Source organism: Myotis nattereri (assembly GCF_964212035.1).
Source record: "Myotis nattereri genome assembly, chromosome: 10".
NCBI classification, from domain to species: domain Eukaryota; kingdom Metazoa; phylum Chordata; class Mammalia; order Chiroptera; family Vespertilionidae; genus Myotis; species Myotis nattereri.
In genome coordinates this window covers 53738335-53760201 of record NC_138085.1, presented here as the reverse complement: position 1 = coordinate 53760201, position 21867 = coordinate 53738335, and the positions used below count along the sequence as shown (strand labels likewise).

Sequence of the window (21867 nt, the reverse complement as noted above, 5' to 3'; positions counted from 1 at the left end):
AATAATGTGTAACACAATATCACTTCAACTTTTTAAAGTATCTGCCCTATCAGATTAGTTAATGCTCTATTACTTGGTGTGTACTTCTCTGTCTACTTTCTTTGCTTGCTATTATTTCATATATATTTTCCATATGTGAAAAAAATATGGAATACATGTTCGCCATTTACAATAAAATTGCTTTTTATATAAATGTAACATTACAGCCCTAGCTGGTTTGGCTCAGTGGATAGAGCGTCGGCCCGGGGGCCGAAGGGTCCCGGGTTTGATTCCAGTCAAGGGCACATGCCTGGGTTGGGGGTTCGATCCCCAGTAGGGGGCGTGCAGGAAGCAGCCAATCAATGATTCTCTCTCATCATTGATTCTATCTCTCTCCCTCTCCCTTCCTCTCTGAAATCAATAAAGATATATTTTTAAAGAACAAATGTAACATTATATGAATGTTTGTTGGTTATTTTCAGCCGGGAAGCCGTTAGCGAGTAAAGAAGAAATCAAAGGGATCCCTTGGGCCTCCTGGACGTGTGTGAAAGGCCCGGAAGTGAGTGGAATTTGGCCAAAATACACGGATGTCACCGACATCAACTCAGTGGATGCGAACTACAACAGCTCCGTGCTGGTGTCTGGAGATGATTTTGGACTGGTCAAATTGTTTAAGTTTCCTTGTCTCAAGAAAGGTAAGGCCACAAGAGATGTTTCATTTAGACATGTCTTGGCATGCACAAGGCTTATTTTCTTGGTGTCTGTTCCTGCAGACTATTTTATCTTTATATTCATATTACTCTTGAACATTTACATAGAATATATTGTTGATGTATATGTTTGACCTTCTGAAACATGGGGTTCTGCAAATGTAAGTCAGAATTTAACAGTTTTTACTCACCGTTTTATGATTCATAGCCTCATGTTTCATTTTTAAACAAGTTCTATTTTATTTATATTTCTGTACATACTCATAATTTAATATTACAGTAAAATATTGTAATTAAATTTTTATGCTCCTAGCTAATTGTGACTATACATGGCAAAGCAAAGCACATCCTTTTAGGCATATGTAAAATGAAATCTGAAAGGGATGGCTCTTTCAGATAATACAGTTTATGGACCCCTTGTCATAGCACTGATTTTGCAAACCAGATTTCCATATGGTGACATTTTTGAGAGAGAAGTTTTATTCAAAACAACTGCCTCTGCCGTCACATTTTGTGGTTTTGTTTCTTTTATTGTTGTTAAATCTTATTACCTCAATTTTTGTGGCACTTCCAGGCTTGGTAGAATGTAGCTGAATTAACCCTCTTATGACCTCCTCCTCTACCCTTGCAAGTGTAGGCAAAGCCCGTACGTAGGCTGCTCTGAGACTCCCTGATTGCTCCCTGAAAATCTGATCTTAGCAAAGTAATCAGCAGGGACATGCTGCCGCCTGCAAACTCTTTCACTGGAGCGATTTTTAGATTGAGCAAGGAAAAAAGGGATCGAAAATGTAATCAGAAAGTCATTTTGAGCTAACCAGCAGTTCTGAAGCAATGGCAATTACAGTACAAAATTGAACATAAAATACGTAGCAAAATCACCATCCCTTCCACTTGACAGAATGGACATCAGTTTTAAAATACTTGCACAAAATTACCGCAGTGTGCCAAATTCAAACACTTTCTCCCTAATGGGTCTTTTGAGTAATAGGGCACATCTTGTTAGATTGAGTAATGCACTTACAGAAAGTAAGTTAGGCAACTAGAAGGTATCTGGGGATTCAGAAGAAACATCAGTGGGGTCACAAGCAATTCTATTGGTCACAAGTATCTGGTCACAACTCAACTCAATGAGAGTTGGTATCGCCTTTGTATCACCAAGCCTTGTAGGGTGAACTTGAATCTGGAAAGTGGCAATGGAAAGGTAGATCTTGGGTTAGGTATTAGAATGGCAGGGTTGGGGGAAGTGGGAGGGAGGTTGTGAGTAATGCTGTCTGTCAAAATGAGACACTTTATATGTAAAAAAACAGCCTCGAGGGTGATGGCACACAGGGGATGCCTGAATGAATGAGGAGACGTGGACAGCCAGTGACAATATGGGGCGAGCAATAGAACCCACCTCAGTAATCTGCACAGTTTCCATGTTCTCATAGCAAATTGACTTGTCCTACTTTTCATGACTCATGGTTTATAAATCTTGCAATTTGCCTCAGGACATTCAGGCTTTTGTAGCCTTTTTGTGCCCAAACTACTGGCAGACAAGTTTATATAAGACTTGTTGATGGAAATAATAGCAGTTGGTGGAACTTATCTCCCTGTCGCCCAGGGTACCACTGACAATGTTCCCCTCACTTTTGAACCTGTAAACAGCCAAATACGAGCAGAGGCTGATGACTGAGAGTGTAAAGACGGAGCAAACAGGACCGTTTTCTGTTGTGTAGTGCAGTGCAGGGCAGGGCCAGGCAGGTCAGTGTGACTAGAGCATGATGAGTGAGGGAGAGTTGTGTACTGTGAGGCTGGAGAAGGTGGAGGGGACCATGTCATGAAGGGCCTTTAGCCTCTGGTAGAAATGTGGGTTTTAGTCTAAGTGCAGTGGAAATCTATTGAGGATTTAAAATGGAGGCGTGACATGACAAATTTAAGTTTTTAAAAGGCCACTTTGATATTGTGTAGGATGGATTAGGATAGGGGAGGCTTCAAGTTGAGAGATTATTGCAAGAGTCGAGGTGAGAGGTGATGTAGCTTGGACAAGTTCTTAGGAACAGATGCAAAGAGAGGTGGTAGAGATTAGGAAGCAGGTAGAGCTGAAGGTTTTGCTGGTGGATTGGACGTGGGGATAGAGGGAAAGAGAAGTCAAGCATGACTCCCAAGTTTTGGGCTTAAGCAATGGGGTTCATGGTGGCTCCATTTCTAGAGACGGGAAATGAGAAAGGGAAAGGTTGAGTCTCTGTGTATGTCTTATGGGCGTATAAGAGTAGGCGAGGAAGGGGAAGGGCAGCTCATCAGTTCTGTCCATGGTAAGTTTGAAGCAGTATTAGACACCCAGGGAGATATGGCCCATTGACTATCAGCACTCCAGGGGAGTTCAGGGCTGGAGATGGACATTTGACAGATGTGCGCATATCTACAGTATTTAAAACCAGAGGAGAAAGATCAGTAAGAGAGGAGCTGAGGGCTGAGGCCTGAATCTTCCTGGTGTGGTTCAGAGGAAAAAGAGAGGCCTGGAAAATTCAGTGTCCCAAGAAAAGCCTTGGAAGAGATGATGTGGCCTTTATTTGTTAAATAAGTATTTAAGTGCTATCTTAGAGGCTGGAGATACATCAGTGAATAAAACCAGCACAAATCCATGCCCTTGTGGAGCTTTTGTTCTGAGGGGATATAGTTAATAAGTAAAGTGTGAACATGTCTGATGGTGAGAAGAGCTATGAAGAAAAAGCAAGCAAACAGTGGGAACAGAGTTTTCAGGTCGGGCCGAGTAGTGTTGCTACTTTAAATAAGGTAGTGAGACAAGGGTCACTGATATGGTTTCATCTGACTAGAAACCTGAAGGAGGTGAGGGAACCAGCCATTCAGGTATTTAGGGAAAGAGCATCCCAGACAGGGAACAGCAAGTGCAAAGGCTTAGAGGCAGAAGAGTGCCTGGCATGCCTAAGGAATGACAAAGAGGCCCGTGTGCCTAGAGAGGGGATAAAGGGAGAGAGAGACAGAGGGAGAGAGAGACAGAGAAAGAAAGGAAGGGGAAGGGAAGGAGGGAGGGAGGGAGGGAGGGAGAAGGGAAGGAACAGGAAGAGAGGGAGGGAGGGAGGAAGAAGAAGGAAGAGAAAGCAGGAAAAACGATTAGAGAGGTGTTAGTTCCAATTTACCAAATGTGTATTAGTTCTCTGTTGCTGCATCACAAATCCCTCTCCCCAGCAAATTCAGCAGCTTAAATCAACAAACATTATTCACGCAGTTTCTGGGGGTCAGGGATTCAGGAACAGCTTGGCTGGAACATTCTAGCTCAAGGCCTCTCGGGTAGTTGCGGTCACTTGGAGGCTAGTGAGGCCGTGATGGCTCACTCATGTGGCTGTTGGCCGGAGGCCGCGGTTCCTGGCCCTGTGAGCCTCTCTGTGTGGTGCTTGAATGTCCTTAACGCCTGGTATCTAGAGAGCCAAGAAAGAGAGCAAGGAGGAATCTGCAGTGCCTTTTGTAACGTCCTCTTGGTTGCCACACGTCTTCACCTTTGCCGTGTTCTGTTCATTTTGATTTGTATTAAAGAGTTTATGGACATATTTTTTCTTTTTTCTAGATTTTTTGAGATATAATTGAAAACACTGTGTAAGTTTAAGGTGAACAATGATTTCATATATAAATATATTGTGAAATGATTACTACTATACAGTTAGATAACCCATCTATCACCTTACTTAATTACCTTTTCTTTGTGTGTATGGCAAGAAGGTTTAAGATCTATTCTCTCAGAAACTTTCAGGTCTACAATACAGTATTGTAACTATAGCCACCATGCTGTACATTAGATTCCCCAAATTTCTTCATTTTATAACTGAAAGCGGACCCTTTGGCCAACATCTCCCCATTTCTCCCACCTCAAACCCCTAGTAACCAGAAACCTACTGTCTGTTTCTATGAGTTTAACTTTTTAATTTGTGGGCATGTTTTCAAACCAGTGCAAAGAGATAGGTTAAATGATTTCTGATGAGGCTGTAAAGGTGAGGGCAGTAAAGGAAAACCCAACAAGATCTATGGAGATAAGGAAAGAATATACTTTGCTTCCTAACTATTGAATTATCATCAGACAGCATTTCCACCTGACTTAGTTGGAATCTCTGATGTTATTAAATCACCAAAACTGATTTAGGCAACTCTTGGAAATAGGCAAGGTTGCTTTTGAGACCCAAGGCCTCCCTTCCCCCTCTATGGCAGCACGCCCCTAGACTTTGGAGGCCCTAATATAATAGGACCTCACCTGGTTAGAACATGCTCTCAGGAAAGGGACAGGTAGCAGTCGTTTTCACCTCCATATAAATAAATCTAAATCATTGCCTCTCCAGTGGGTATTCAATATTTACACGTGATAGTTGAACAGATGGCCTTTTCCCCCAAAGAGATTTCATTAGGAGGACCTGTGAAGGGTAGAAGTATTTCTGAAGGAGAGATGGGGTGCTTGTTGCCCCCCTTAAATCTTCCATAGTCTTTGGAGTACTGGATCTCCACGTGATAAGGTGGGCCAGGCTTGTTTCCATGCGTATCATTATGCTGCTGTGCACCAACAATAAATACCCTAGAGACTCCTACCGCAGTAGTTCAACCACAGGTATGAGTTCAGATAGTTTCTCTGTTGAATTCACTACCTGATGATGATGTTTCCTGAGTAAAGCAATCAATTTAAGAGAAAAAAATTTCATTCTCCCAAATGTGCATCTACATGACCCCAAACAGTAATTTGACTTTTCCCGCAGAATAATTTTCTGTTTCCTAGTTGCAAGGACTGCCCATTTTATCTAGTATTCTAAGAAGGATGTGTAAGCTATTCATTCTTTGGCATTTATTTTCAGAATCAGTGAAGCAGTAGGCATTACTTGGAACAGGTTTGGGTGGGAGGGAGGGACGGCTTCAAATCCATTTTTAGCTTAATCCATACTGGGATAATTGAGATATCTTTTGGAGCATTTGCTTATATGTTATATGTAATACTGAAAATTATTTTGTAACACATTCCTGGATAGAATGCAACTTTATAACCAATAAATTACATATATATTTTTGCATGACTAATCTTCTTAAAAATATCTTCAGGAGCCAAATTTAGAAAGTATGTGGGCCATTCTGCACATGTCACCAACGTCCGCTGGTCTCACGACTTTCAGTGGGTGTTAAGCACAGGAGGGGCTGACCACTCGGTTTTCCAGTGGAGATTTATTCCAGAAGGTGTCAGCAACGGCCTGCTGGAAACCGCACCCCAGGGTAAAGCCAGTAATAATTTTTCAACATCTGTTTATTTTTCAATAAAAGTTTCAAAGAATGTTGTAACATCTCTTCTGGAGGTAAAGAGTTACAGCAATTTCAAAAAATTCATTCCTATAATAAATTTTAAAGTAAAAAAAAAAAAAAAAAAGAACAGAAAAAACTTTAGAGACAACTATGGGCCATTTGGTTAATCTCCTTCAAAGGATTTTGCTTATACCAAATGCAAGTTGAAGGTCTAAGGTTTACATGAAGAATTAACCACTGAAGATAACGTGAATGTGTATGTTTCCGCCTCCTTAGGATGATTATAATGGGCGACGGGGCTGCTCGGTCAGGCTGCGGGGTGACAGGGTAACCTTTGGAATAGATAAGCTGCCTCCAGAATGGGTTTCAATGAATGGTCCACAACCCGGGCCAGTGTTTTCCAGCTCAAAGGATGTGCAGTCTTTTTATTTATTTATTGTGATGTCAGGAGGAATGAGCAGGTAATAAAATGAAAAGCTGTGTGGGGAAAGATTTTTATTGGGAGGGATTCTGCAGCGACCTTGACCATAGCAATTACTGACAGTTGGTGGGCATGTTAACAGGCTAATGAGGATCTTTCCTGAAATAAGTGGCTGAATTTCCTTTTGAACTAGCCCTCTCCTTGGTAAAACCTGCCCCCCCTTTTTGTTTGCCCCTTTGCAGGTAAGATTTAAAACTCAAAGGTCGGTGATCTAATAGAAGTGTGGAAATGGAGAAGGGGCGTTGATTTACCCTAAATGAAAGCTGATGTAGTTATTTTTGTTTAATAGGATAGAAGAAAGAAAATATTTTTAAATAATATTTTTAGCTCTTTATAGAGGTGCAGAATTTTTCCTCTGTTTCATGGGTTGTGTTTCCACAGAAGGCGGCACTGATTCCTACAGTGAAGAATCTGATTCAGATTTATCTGATGTGCCAGAGCTGGACTCTGATATTGAGCAAGAAACTCAAATCAATTATGATCGCCAGGTCAGTAAGCAAGCAGCCTCCTAACAAATGTCTCATAACCCAGAATCTCATTGTATTTGGACACTGACTAAAAATGGTTGATACTTAGGCAGAAGAGAATCAAGACAAGAAGGAAACTTTCACTTATTTATTTATTGTTAATCCTCACCAGAAAATATTTTTCCATTGATCTTAGAGCAGAAGGTGGTGGTGGGGGGGAGGCGGAGAGAGAGAGAGAGGTGAGAGAGATACACATCAATTGGTTGCCTTTCACATGAGCCCCTAAGTGGGGGCCAGGGATTGAACTTGCAACCCAGGTGCCCTTGACGGTGAATCGAACCCATGACCCTTCAATGCACAGCCCAATGTTCTAACCACTGGGAAACACAGGCAGGTGTTGAACACTTCTTACCTTTATTTATTTTTTTAATTATTATTAGTTAAGGTATTACAAATGTGTCCTCATCCCCCCCATTAACCCCCAACCTCCCCCCCCCCCCGCCCCACACTCTTATCTTTAAATACAGGTTAAAAATAAGACATTTACCTAATCATATTCTTAAAAAATATTTTTAGGTGGAAGTGAGTAGCCAAGTTTCAAGACTGAGTGACATTTGGGGTTTTCTACCTCCCTCACACCTAAAACTTTAAAATATTTGGAGAAAAACAATGAGCAAGTAAGCTGCCAGATTTTGTATTCCCTTAGCAGATCATTAAAGCATGTATATTCTTTACAGAATATGTAGTCTTGGAGCCACGATAGTTTGCAAGTGAGCTGTTAGAAGGTTTCTTTCTTAGTTTATGGAGACCATTATCCATATAAGTAAAGTAAAAGCCCAAATACAATGCACATTATCGCTCCAGTCAGAAATCACCTCTAGTATAAAAGCTGGACAATTACATCCAAATTGGATCCTTATTGTTTTTTTTTTTAAGTAGGCATTTTATTTTAGCATGAAACCATAGTATTACACAGAGCAGTCCTTCCAGGGTATCTGGACACACATTACCTTGTTATGGAAATAACTAGGGGTTCTGTTCTCTTCCTTCTCATTTAACAGAGGTATGTGAAGCAGATTCTTTACATGAACACTGAGTGAATAAGATTTCAGGTTTCAGACCCAGCAACTGTCAGACAGCTGCCACGTATTGGGTGTCTCTGTGGGGCCACATCCTGTGCTTTACATACACCAAGTTCAACTCCATGATAACCCTGAGAGGTTAAGTAATTTGCCCACATCCACATCGCCTGTATTATCAGGGTAAGAATGCAGATCTGGGCTTCTCTCCAAAGTGCACATTCTATGTACTACTTGGCTTTGCCTCCATATAGGCACTGAGTGTACTGATTTTCAGATGATTTTTTTTTTTTTTAGTTCATAATCATCACTCATTGATTTAGTATTTGAATTTTTTTTTCAGTAAAAATGCCATTCAACTGATGGCTTGTTTCAGATTCATGACTACATCATTTTGTATATTGGTACAATGCATTACGCAATAAAGCTACTAAAGATGAGGCTTTAAAAGGAAATTATTAATGTGCAAATACCACACAAACACTAAAAGACATTATGCCCTGATATCAAGGGGAAATGAAATTTAAGCAAAATGGACATAAAATCTAGGAGGAGGAAAAAACAAATTTCCTTAGTAGGGAAGTTTTTGTTTAACAAAAGGATGCTAGTAAAAGAATGAAAAGTCTTAATTGTATTGAAATCTGTGCCTAGGATTTATATATTCTCTCTGACATCTTCCTTTCCAAAGCTTTCACTGTGTTATTTGATTTATGTTCACAATATTCCCGAGTTATTCCTTAGCAGGGATTTTTATTTCTGTCCAGCAGGTGGGAATTTGAGGCCCACAGAGGTTGTGAGATGTTCAAATAAGCAGTAGAAATTCTGAGACGAGAATTCAGTGCTCTAAAGTAGTTGGTGTGCTGATGAAAGCATCATGCGTTCAGATGAATAGTTATCTTTAGATTTTAAAAGCTTAGTCCATTGCACCTGTAATATAACAGTAATGAGATATCTTGTGACCTCCTTTTTAAAAAAGGGTTTTGGTCAAATCCTAAACAGGGGCTTTATTATAATATTTCATAGATTTTATTTTTAGCAGTGTAGTTTCTTCAAATGAAAACTTTCCTTTAAAAAGATGAGAAATTATTAATAGATTATATTTAATTTTCAGTGTGTTAAATGGATATCTCTTGGTAGTAGGGCTTAAATACATGGTAGACAGAGAATGATTTTTATATACCTTTGTTTAATTTTTTTTATTTTGTTAATCCTCACCAGGATCATGTTAATCAGAGGATCTTTTTTCCCCCATTGATTCTTAGAGTGGAAGGGAGGGAGGGAAGGAGAGAAGGAGAGGGAGAGAGACATCAATTGGTTGCCTCCTATGCATGCCCTCAACTGGGAATCAAAACTGCGATCCTTTGGTGTACAGGCCAACACTCTAACCCAGTGGTTCTCAACCTTCCTAATGCTGCGACCCTTTAATACAGTTCCTCATGTTGTGGTGACCACCAACCATAAAATTATTTTCGTTGCTATTTTATAACTGGAATTTTGCTACTGTTATGAATTGTAATGTAAATATCTGATATGCAGGATGTATTTTCATTGTTATAAATTGAACATAATTAAAGCATAGTGATTAATCGCAAAAACAATATGTAATTATATATGTGTTTTCCGATGTTCATAGGCGACCCTTGTGAAAGGGTCGTTCGACCCCCAAAGGGGTCACGACAGGTTGAGAACTGCTGCTCTAACCACTGAACACACCAGCCAGGACTGATTATTATGTACCTTTAAATTAAATTGTAGGAAATGTCCTCTCAGTCAACAGCATGTTCTAGGTCCTAAGTTAGACCAAGAGCTTTGCTGTATAGTTTGGAGTATGATCTGTCAAGATGCATGAGGCCATGAAAAGACAAATAATTCCAAAGAGTGATCACTATGACTCTCAAGGTCCACATTTTGCAGATGTCAGAATCCTCGAGATTTTTTACTTTAGAAGAAATTATTATTTTATTTATATTTTATTTATATCTATGATAGTTTTTTTATTATTTATAATTAATACCATATTTTCTGGATATAAATTACTTAAGAAACATAATAGCATAAAAATTTTTTAACCCCCAATAATTTAAAAGATATGTTAGTTTTGCTCATTAGAAGAGAGGTCTTATGTTCTCAATTTTGTTTATCTTTTCAAAAAACCAACTTTTAGTTTTGTTAACCTTTTCTATTGGTTTCCTAGTCTCTATTTCATTTATTTCTGCTCTAATATTTATTATTTCCTTCCCTTTTCAACTTTGGGCTTAGTTGGTTCTTTTTTCTAGTTTCTTAAGGTATGATGCTAGGTTGAGATCTTTTCTTTGTTTTAAATGTTTGCATTTATATCTGCAAACTTTCTTTGTAGGATTGACTTCACAACACCCCAAAAGTTTTGGAATGTTGTTTCAATTTTTATTTGTTTCAAGATGTTTTTTGATCTCCCTTTTGATTTCTTCCCTGATTCATTGGTTGTTCAAATATGTTGTTTAATTTCCACATATTTGTGCACTTTCCGGCTTTCCTTCTGTTATTGATTTGTAGTTTCATACCATTGTGTTAGAAAAGATACTTGATATAATTTCTACTTGAATTTGTTGAGATTGCTTTTGTTCCCTAACATATGATCTGTCCTGGAAAGTGTTTCATGTACACTTGAGAAGAATGTATTCTGCTGCTGTCGGATGGAATGTTCTCTATATATCTGTTGGATTGTTTGATTTCTGGTGTTCACGTCTCCTGTTCCATTACTGATTCTTTGTCAGGCTGATCTACCCATTGTTGAGAGTGGAGTATTACAGCCCTAACTATTACTGTATTATGTTTATTTTTTTCTTTCAGTTCTCTTAGAATGTATTTTACTTGTTTAGGTGCGTAAATGTAAATGTTATATCTTGTAGAATTAACCCCTTTATCATTATATAATGAGCTTCTTGTCTCTTGTGACCATTTTTAGCCTCATGTTCTCAAAAATATGATTCCTACAATTAAAGATTTCCTGAGAATGTCAAGATACTGTTTTTGAAACCTGAAGAAAGGAGCCTCAATTAAATGTATTTGTTATGCTTTAAGGTTTACAAAGAAGATCTACCTCAGCTAAAGCAACAAAGTAAAGAGAAAAACCATGCAGTGCCCTTCCTCAAACGAGAAAAGGCTCCTGAGGACAGCCTGAAACTCCAGTTCATTCACGGGTGGGTGCCTGTCACCAGCCTTAGCCTCAGGCTAAGGATGTCCCCTTCTCTGTGCTTTCCCACCTCAGGCGGGCTCTTCTCTCCAGCGTGCACTTACCTGTGATTAATATTTTAACCATTAGTCTGCGTCCAGCTTTCTCAGTTGGTGTTCTGTGGCCATCACAATGTGTGTGTCTATTTTTTATACTTTATGTACTTCCATGATGCATATATTACTGCAGCTCATTGTTATTTCACTTTATTCTCTCCACCATCTCTGGTTCCTTTGTTCCCAGAACTCCTGCTCTGTTTTGCTTGGCTCCAACTAGGACAATGTTTTCTTCAAAAAACATACGGCCAAATCATTTTCAAATTTGAGAATTATATATAACCTTCCAAACTTTAAGTTGAAATTAAAAATTTTCAGCAAAGTGTCAGTGGTTGTGAGGAATATAATATCTAGTGTTTTATAAATGCATCCCTCATTTAAATGGAACCAATGGAGCTTATGAAAATATTGTAAAAAATGATTTTAATAAGATAGAATTTGATTCCCACCATCATCAATTTAAAAAATATGTGAACGAGTGCATTATATCACTCATATTTCTTCTTGAACTCAGATTTTCATTCTACTTCTCCCACAGAATTTTACCCTATCATAATATGTTTCATGCTTGTAAATCTTTTATTGTACCCTATCATACCTTCTGCTTTAGGTTCAAAAATATCTACAGGTTCAAATTTTTTTGATTTTTAGAGAGAGAAAGGGAGAGGGTGAGAGAGTTACACATGGATTGTCTACTTCCTACATGTGAGGAATCGAGCCCGCAACCCAGGCATGTACTAAGCTGGCAACCTTTTGGTGTATGGGACAATGCCCAACCAACTGAGCCACACAGGCCTGTGCAGTTCGATTTAAATTTAATTCCCAGAAACCATTAGACTCTTGAGAATGGTAAGATTTAAAACTCAAAGGTCGGTGATCTAATAGAAGTGTGGAAATGGAGAGGGGGCGTTGATTTACCCTGAGCACTTGAAATGTGGCTCGTCTCAGTTGAGATGTGCTGTATGTGTAAAATGCACACCAGATTTCAAAGATTTAACATGAAAAAGTAATATACCTCGTTAAAATGTTTTATATTGATTAATGTAGACATGCTAATATTTTAGACATATTTGGTTAAATGTTCTCAAAACCAATTTCATCTATTTTAATTTTTTTAACATAATTAGAAAATTTTAAGTGACCTGTATGACTCACATAACATTTATATTGCACAATGCCTCTCTAAATGTTAATAATTTTTTCCAGTTAGAATTATCATAACTATTAGTAGTACACAGCTCATGAAAATATTATAAAAAATGATTTTAATAAGAGAATTTTTCAATGAGTTCAGGTATGTAGTCATATATGTATACTTACTACTAGAGTATGACAGAGAGTAGCATTAAGTCTATTCCAGTTTTTCATTTTTTAATATATGTGAACCTTGAGAAAACTTATTCACATAAATAAGTCAGTGAGAATGGGAGCAGTTTTATCATAGCTACATTACTCAATTCTTTAAACTCCTCTTGATTTAGAGGCCAAAAATGTATATTGTGATTTTGATATATCACATAAAATGTCGTCTAATGATCTGATTAAATCTCTAATTTATTAATAGCAAATAAATTGGAAATCACTTGACTTGCAAAAGGACTTCTTACCTCGTCCTTGGAGTTGTTCACTTTCAGCATCCACACTTGTATTGCACATTGTCCCTTTGTGTTGGTGTCCCTGGCAGGTTTGTCACTCCAGGGTAATACACCGTAGTAAGAGTCCAGATGGACCAGAGGAATGACTTCCTAAAGTGGGAGGAAGGCAACTGTGAAAGGGGAGGTGGCAAAGGAAAGCCTGCATCTCCCCACGGGTGTGTTGTCCGACTGGTCAGTTTTAAGAAAGAGCATATGCAGTAGCTGAGGATCTGGAACCGATCCTGTTAAAATGACCCTGCCCATTTTCCCCTCAGAAAGCCATCCCATGCCCTCAGAAGTCCTCATTCCCTGAGTATCGTAGTTAAGCAACTATGCGTTCACCTAGGTTTCTACTTGTGCATGTCCCTACGCCAGCTTTACCTTCTGACAACTGCTGCTCTGTTCACTCACTGCTTATTCAAATGCTCTGGACCTGTGCTGCAGATACAGAGGCTACGACTGTAGGAACAACCTGTTCTACACGCAAGCTGGAGAAGTGGTCTACCACATCGCTGCAGTTGCTGTTGTGTACAACAGGCAGCAGCACTCCCAGAGGCTGTACCTGGGGCATGATGATGACATTCTCAGCCTGACCATCCATCCCGTGAAGGACTATGTGGCCACTGGGCAGGTATATACCTCTGCTCTGAGACGGGTCTAGCTAAAGAGAGGGAGGATTTAATTTTGAATCCACTTTATATATTAGAAATTCAAGAAACACTCGGTAGAAATAAACCTGAGGCAGGAAGCTGAAGATGTAGTAAATGCTGGATTAGTTCATGATGGTGGGAAAGTCAGCCAATACCTTCTAACACTGTTGGGAAGCCTCCAAGAGATTATCACCTTAACATGAGTCATCTGTGAATAGAACTAGCTAAAACAAATGTCAGTTTCATGAATGTGCAGTCTTAATATACTTTCCTCATCACTGTGTACGTGGTTCCTAATATATCCTAGGTCAGGGGTGGGCAACCCCTGGCACTCGAAACCCTCTCTTATAATCTTCCATTTACAATTTTTTTCTTAATATCGACTTTTTTATTTTCCAGATGAATTCAGTGTAGGTGCAGCTTAGATAAATAAATAATTTTACATAACATATACATTAAAAATGTATTTTTCATCATCATATACTGTGTTTTTGTCACTCGAATGAATTTTATTATTTCTTCAAGGTTCTTCACATACATACACCTTAAGAGATAGCAAGTAGGCGTAACATGTTCTCAAAAAATTAGGGTTGGCACGCAGAAGAATTTTGAGTCAGAGATTTTGCTGGTTTTGGCACGCACTCACAAAAAGGTTGCCCACCCCTGTCCTAGGTGCTCAGTACTCAGTGAATGTTTATAGAATGAACCATCTTTTCATACTACTATAATATCTAGTGATTTTTTAAAAACTTAGAGTCGTATGAATTTTGGCTTATTTTATATTTTTGCATTTCAATGAAAATAGTTGCATGTCAAGTCTCAGAATAGTTGTCTCCGTTAACCTTTGACCTTCATGCAAAAGTTTTTTGAATTTTATCTGAACCATTTGGAATGCCTAAACTTTGGATTGAGTCTATAATTGAAAAGCTACTAAAAAAACAGAGCCCTGTGTTCAGTCATTTTGTATGGGGAAAGGAAAGGGATTGAGCTGCTTAGTAAACAGAGCATCTGTTAAACTCACATTTATTACCTTGCTGGTAAAGTAGTAATACTGTCAACAGTATTTTCAGTTTTGTATTCTTTTCTTCCAATGTACAGATTACATTTTTATTCAGTTTTCTCATGGGCTTTTAACTGAAGTTTAACTGATTCTTAGTAGTTTCTAAGCAGAATCCAAGAACAACTTTTGCATGAAGGTCAAAGGTTAAGAGGAGACAACTATTCTGAGACTTGACATGCAACTATTTCTGCAGCACTTGACTACAGAACAGAATCATTCTTATTATAATTTACTAGAGGTCCGATGCTCGGCATTTGTGCACTGGGGAGGTGGCGGGGGCGGAGGGGTGTCCCTCAGCCCGGCCTGCATCCTCTTGCAGTCCAGGACCCCTTGGGGGATGTCCAACTGCCGGTGGGGAGTTGGCCTAAGCCGGCAATCGGACATCCCTGAGGGGTCCTTAGCACTGCCGCAAAGGTGGCAGAGGCTCCCACCATCACTGCTGCACTTGCCAGCCAGGCTCCCTTGTGGGAGCACACTGATCACCAGGGGGCAACTCCTGCGTTGAGCATCTGCCCACTGGTGGTCAGTGCACATCATAGTGACCAGTTGTTCCTCCATTCAGTTGATTTGCATATTAGGGTTTTATTAAATAGGATAAGTAATTAACATACTCATCCTGCTATTTAAGGTTGGAAGAGATGCTGCCATTCATGTGTGGGACACGCAGACTCTGAAGTGTTTGTCACTATTGAAAGGACAGCATCAGAGAGGAGTGTGTGCACTCGATTTTTCAGGTAAGCCCGTTTTCCACTGGTCATTGACGAACGGTTCTACATTTATTTTGAGGATATTTTTTCTTTTTCTAACAACCCCGTATTTAGTTGAGTTGTGTTGGTATGTCAGCTCCCCAGTCTTAGGCTGGAAATCAGATATATTAATACCTCATAAAGAAACGTGGCTTTTAGATCACATGCCCTTTCCTTGTCTGCCTCATTTCCTCTCTCCCAAGTCGTTGCCCCAAGCTCGCACTGTGTTCTGCGTTTACTTGAGCGATTTGAAATCCAGAGCAGCTGTTGCTGTTGAAACACTTAGTTGCAAATATCTGGCAGTGACTCAGACCATCGATTTTAACTCTCCAAATAAGGGGGAGCCCAGCACTAGCGATTTAAACTAAAAAGAGCTAGCGTAAGGGCTTTGAGTTCTCTGCAAAGGGCCACTTCACCACACTGGGGTTTTGGAAATAAATTTCACATTGAAAAATCGAACTGAAGGTCCCATCTTTTTAATTTAAAGTTTGAACACAGTACTATAAAAATACCACCTGATGGCTATAATTTTCTTTAGAGTGAGGCCGTTTCCTTAAACTAGAATTGGAGACTGAGGACCTATTGCAAAAGGTGTTTTTACCCAGGAAATTTGAATAATCCCAATGGTAGAAATTAGATCAGTAGAAAAAAATTCTTAATTTTTCTGCAGAAAATGGATTCTATAATTTATTTCTCCCATTAAATGTTTCCTGTCTGCAACATGTATACTATTGGTCATTAAGTTCCATGACTGCACAACCCATTTCTCTCTTGTGTCCCTTACTCTCTGCTCTCCTTGTTCAAACCCTCTTTCTCATCTGTGCCACGGTAGTGCTGCTGGTCTCTGATTCCCATCGGCACTTCCTCTAGGCCACCCTGCACACTTCTGGAGTCTTCTGGAAGCACAGGTGTATCGCCACCACATGGGCTCCCCTTGATTGTCTGACTCAGAGCTGAGCACTTGGTGGGACATTCATGGCCTTCCAAGATCTGGTCAGCCTTCCTCTGCAGTGTTTCCACCCGCTAACCCATTCATGCTCCTTTACATCCATCTAACTGCAACACTAAATGCACCTTGTGCCTTTTGCCTGGGTTCCTTTGCTCATGCTGTTGTCAAGTGTCTGTTCAAGTCCTACCATCCTTGAAGACCAAGCGGAAAGTTTTCTCCTCCATTCTGCCCGGGAGAAATAATGTGCCTCTTCTTCTGCATCCCTTAACCCATTTTGCCATTGCTCTCAGAGTCCATGTGGTACAGTAGTTATTAGTATTGACATCTCCTATGCCCTTCACATATTGTAAGCTACTTGGGCAGCACAGCTCATCTCTGTTTGCCACTGCACATGTAGTGTTATGGACACAAAAGCTACTCAAAAAGTGTGAGAATTGCCTTAGTAGATAGAGCATTGGCCTGCAGACTGAAGGGTCCCAGGTTCAATTCCGGCCAAGGGCACATGCCCAAGTTGTGAGTTCGATCCCCAGTGGGGGGTGTGCAGGAGGCAGCCATATCAATGATTCTCTCTCATCGTTGATGTGTCTATCTCCCCCTCTCCCTTCCTCTCTAAAATCAACAAATGTATATTTTTTTAAAATGTGAGAATAAATGAATGAGTGAACAAATAAGGTTTTGTTTAATATACTTTTTTTCAACTTTCACTATTACTTTTGGAACTTCATATTTTCACCATGTTGAGGTGAAAGTTATCTTTATTCTCTAACCAATAACATGGTGCAATTTGGGATTTTTTTTAATGAAATGCACATTCTCACAAACTATAAACTACAAATCTGAGGAAATCGATATTACAGTTACACTTTCTGTGGTTATTGGATTAGTAAAAATCAAAGCTAAGCAGTTTGCACTCTACACTAGTGGGTGTCTGAGGTAGAGAAGGCATGAGTATCAAGGAAAGAGAACTACTCGGCATAACACCTGCCAGTTGAAAGTCCAGATAACACACCCAATAAACAGAATACAAAGTCCTAGACTTCCACAGGTTTGGTGGACATGCAGTTTTATGGTAGGTGTGCCACCTGTCCTTGACAAAGCAGTAAAATCTAAAGGAATCCCTAATTTGAGTTCAAATATAGTTCTACTCCAAATATGTGAATGACTTTCTTCTGTATTTTTCGTAGTTCCACTTCTCAATGGCCAAATTTCCCTTTTCCTAAAATTAAGTTTGCTAGCAGGTATATATGTGTATACTTAATATAAAAATAATATTAAGTATGCTCTAAAAGAGTGGTAAGATACCCATTAAAGTAGCAAAAATAAATAAAAATAATAAAACCTGAATGTGTACTAGTTTATAAAGAATCTAATATATTCATATTTTGGCAGCATTGAAAATTAACTGAATAATTCTAGCAAACAATTTGGCACCATAAAATAAAAGCTATAATTCAAAATGACAAGTATGTAGACTATGTGTATTTCATACATATTTCTATGTACCAAGTTAAGTAGCAGAAAAATAGGACTCAAAATAGCACCTATTCACTGATTTCATCTGAAAATGTATGTGTGTTTATTAGCATATAAACAGAGTAGCAAGAAATTTAGAATAATATAAATAGAATTTAACAGTCATTAGATTTTTTTCCCATAGAATTGATTGATTCTTTTTAATTTAGAAGAATCAAAAGAACTAACTCATGTTACTTAAATACCATTAGAGAAAGGAATTAGAGGAATGTTGATCAAAGACATTAATTAATTATGAGATGAGTGAGTAAGCTGCTATCCAGTAACTTGGTCTCTGAATTTCTAAGAGCTCACATCTCTTCTGGGCTTAGTAGTTTTATAGAAGAAGGATCAAGAAATGATCTTCGAGCCATAGCTAGTTTGGCTCAGTGGATAGAGTGCTGGCCTGCAGACTAAAGGGTCCTGGCTTCCATTCCAGTGAAGAGCACATGCCTGGGTTGTGAGCTCGGTCCCCAGTGGGGGGCGTGTGGTAGGCAGCTGATCAATGATTCTCTCTTATTGATGTTTCTGACTCTCTCTCCCTCTCCCTTCCTCTGTGAAGTCAATAATAATAATTAAAAAAAGCAATGATCTTGGAAATCTTTCCCTCATGAGGCAATCCTGCAGATTTTTGGGGGAGTGAGGGGGAGTAGTGAGGGAGAGAAACCAGATACTAGGAAGAGGTTGAGAAGCTGATTCTCTCACTGCTTCCAATTCTCATCTTGGGCAAATAAAGAAATCCCTAGATATGAAATATATCCTGCATTAAAAGTATAATTTTAGTGTTAACAGTACAGTCTCTATTTCCCAGGTAACAGTCACTGGGAAAGAGCCCATTTATTCAGCAATGGTGTTATTTTTGATTGTGGAAAATGAGTTTTTTGTGTTGGAGTTTAAGGAAACCAGTTGATAGTTTTAGAATGCACTGATATGAAGGACTATTCAGGAAGAACGTTCACTAGTGTCTCTTATGCTTGATCTGTCACCTTGAGTGGTTACATGAAGATGAATTGTGGGGGTTAATTGATCTTTGTGGTCAACCCCCATGGTGGCACCTCCTGAAGGTGTGAGCCGAGGCCTCTTTGGTTTAAATTTTTTGCTTGTATTTTGGGTAACAATACTTTAGGCTTCAACAGACTCCTGCACCACTTTGCAGGCCAAGAATGGAGGCCCAGAGAAAAGTCAAACAGTGGCAGATCCAGCGCTAGAATCCACATTTCCTGGCTGGTGGCTCGGCTGGATGGGGAGTGCTCCCTCCTCAGTCCTCTTGCCTTCTCCTGCCCCTGCCCTCCACCAAGGCGGGTGTAAACTTTTGGCCTGAGCATCATGCTTGGAGCTCGCCTAGAATAGCCCTAAATCACACAGTTACCTCTAAAGGGGCAACTATACCTTCCTTTTGAAAACTGATAGAAAAGTCAATATCCCAAGAGAGGAGATTAGATTCCCTGCTTAACCATGTAGACAGGGCACCCATGTTATTAACTAGTTGGTGGCCCCATCTGTGTGTCCCAGTACCTCACACCCACCTATCCTTTACAAATCAGCTCATTTTGGGAGGTGATGTGGTGCCGGGAGCTGGTCCATGCTTGCTGTTTCAAGGGACCTGGCATATATGGCATACTGTTCTTAAAATGTTTGCTCACCTTCTTGGCACTATGTGTTTTAACCAAGGTCTCTGAGAAAGGTTGTTTCCCCAGGTAGGGATTTTCCCCTGAAGTTAGGGAGGGAATAAAACCTCTTAACTAAGTGCCAGGTGGGTAATTAATCACTTTAACTATGAACAATCATGCTTAAGCTACATAATCTTTACTCCCTGGAATGGAGATAAGAAACGCCCTAACCTTTGAAATAGAGATTGATAGGATTGGAATCAACTGGTATAAATACAGATGTAATAAGTCAGAATAGAGAGAGAGACAGAACCTAGGCACAGAATGTTCTCTAGAGACAGAAGAACTTCGCTGGAGAGAACATGGCAAAAGATCCTGGACAGAAACTGGCCTCAGAACCTAGAGACAGAACCTAGCGAGAGAACATAGCAAAAGATCCTGGACTGAACCTGACTACAGAAATTGGCAAGAGAACCTGACTAGAACCTGGTGACTGAACCTGGCTGGAGAACCTGGACAGAACCTGGCTGGAGAACCTAGCAAGGGAACATGGCTACAGAACCTGGCTAGAGAACCTGGAGAACCTAGCAAGAGAACATGGATACAGAACCTGGCTGGAGATCTGAAACAGAACTTTGCTGGAGATCCTGGCTAGGCTGCTGATCAACTGAACGCTGTCTCCGTGTCCCTCCTTCTTCGCCAACTCCGTCCACACCTTTGGGGACCCCTGGACCCGCTGGGGTTGGACCCCGGCAATGTGGAAACATACTGATAGCACATTTGTCTCTTATTAGAGGAAAAAATTGTCACGGAAGTACAAAATAGGCAAATGATGTGAAAACTAAAGAAAAAATCACATAAGGGTTTAGATTTATCTATTCTTGCCACTGTTTCAAAGCAAATAAAAGTAAGACATTTTTAATCAAAAACATTTCTTACAACATAATCCATAACTCTAAATTATGTAAACAAGAAGGATTGCTTCACTTAATTGAGCAACCCTTTGTCTTTGTGAGTTTATCATCACTGATGAGGGAAAACAGCCATCTTTGTTTCTGTGCTTCCACATGAATAGAAAACCAGCTTAGAAAGAGAAACTTTCAGCCCCATAAATATTTTCTAACCTAAATATCATCCTCATATTTTTAAAACCTTCATTGAATAATACTTGTGTTCCACAAGGGCACCTCTAAGACTAATTTGATTTCATTGTGTTGAATTCTGAAAAAGAAAAACACCATGCATTTTTTATGAGCTTCAAATGCAGGGACCAACTTGTAATTGTCTGAATAAAAATTTTCTCTTTCCAATTTGCCCTTTACTGTTGACATTAAGTGCCTTAGCTGGACATTGTCACAAAATATCCATAATTAATACATACTGTGACTGGAAAGATTTGAAAGAGCATTATCTAGACTCTAAAAATACGACTGAAAATAAAGAAACCCAAAACTAGTCAAGGAACAATGGATTTTCAAAGCTAAGGTCAAGCTCTGTGGGGGAGAATGAAAATTGGGAAGAAACTGAAAGGTAGCCAAATTTATAGTTCCAAAGTATGTAGTATGCTGAAATAGCCTAAACCTTCACAGCTCAAGAAAAGTCACTATTCATGAGATGTAAAGTACAACATAGGGAATATAGTTAACTAGAGGCCCAGTGCACGACATTGTGCACTGGGGTGGGTAGTATCCGTCAGCCTGTCCTGTGCCCTCTTGCAGTCTGGGACCTCTCAGGGGCATGTCCGACTGTGGGGAGCGGGCTTAAGCCGGCAGTCGGACATCCCCCTGAGGGGTCCTTAGCACTGCTGCAGAGGCAAGAGAGGTTCCCACCACTGCCACTGCGCTCGCCAGCCGTGAGTCCAGCTTCATAGGGACAGTTCATTCCACCATTCAGTCAATTTGCATATTATCCTTTTATTATATAGGATAGTATTTTAATAATTATGTATGGGGCCAGGTGGGTACTGGAAATTCAGGGGGACACTTTGTAAAGTATATGATGTCTAACCATTATGCCATACATCTAAAACTAATACAAAATAATATGGAACGTAAATTTTAATTGAAAAAAATTTTTTTTAAAAAAAGGAAAAGTCACTATCCTAAAAGAAGAGGTATAGTGTTGAGGCACCTTCACTTTTGAACTGTTTTTTCATTGCTACTCATAGTCACGATATCCTTCTAGGGATAGTAAAGTGACATAACTATGAGGACAAGCTGATGGGGACTTGCAGAAATTTTAATTTTAAAAAGCCATGATAATCAATTTACCCTGAGGCCTTTTTCAAAAGAGATAAACTTTAAAAACTATCTTAAGTGTGTGGATGCTTGTAGTCTAAGAAGAATACATTAAAATAGCTATGCATGTTTAAAAATAATACAAAATATCAAATTAATGAAGGAAAAAAAGAAACCTTGAGTATTTGTGCAGTGCTTTTGAAAGTAATTGTAGTTAA

General features: G+C 39.4%; 1 protein-coding gene across 2 annotated transcripts in view; it reads left to right on the top strand.

Moving 5' to 3' along the window:
* Positions 1-21867, top strand: part of EML6 (EMAP like 6) — a gene marked incomplete at its 3' end in the record, with an annotated part of 209727 nt that overhangs the window by 105850 nt on the left and 82010 nt on the right. For both annotated transcript variants that reach the window (XM_081100953.1, XM_081100954.1), the window contains exons 10-15: positions 462-674; positions 5763-5930; positions 6820-6926; positions 11045-11163; positions 13330-13516; positions 15224-15329. In XM_081100953.1, the coding sequence (XP_080957079.1) occupies positions 462-674; positions 5763-5930; positions 6820-6926; positions 11045-11163; positions 13330-13516; positions 15224-15329 (900 nt within the window). The remainder of the gene's footprint in view (positions 1-461; positions 675-5762; positions 5931-6819; positions 6927-11044; positions 11164-13329; positions 13517-15223; positions 15330-21867) is intronic.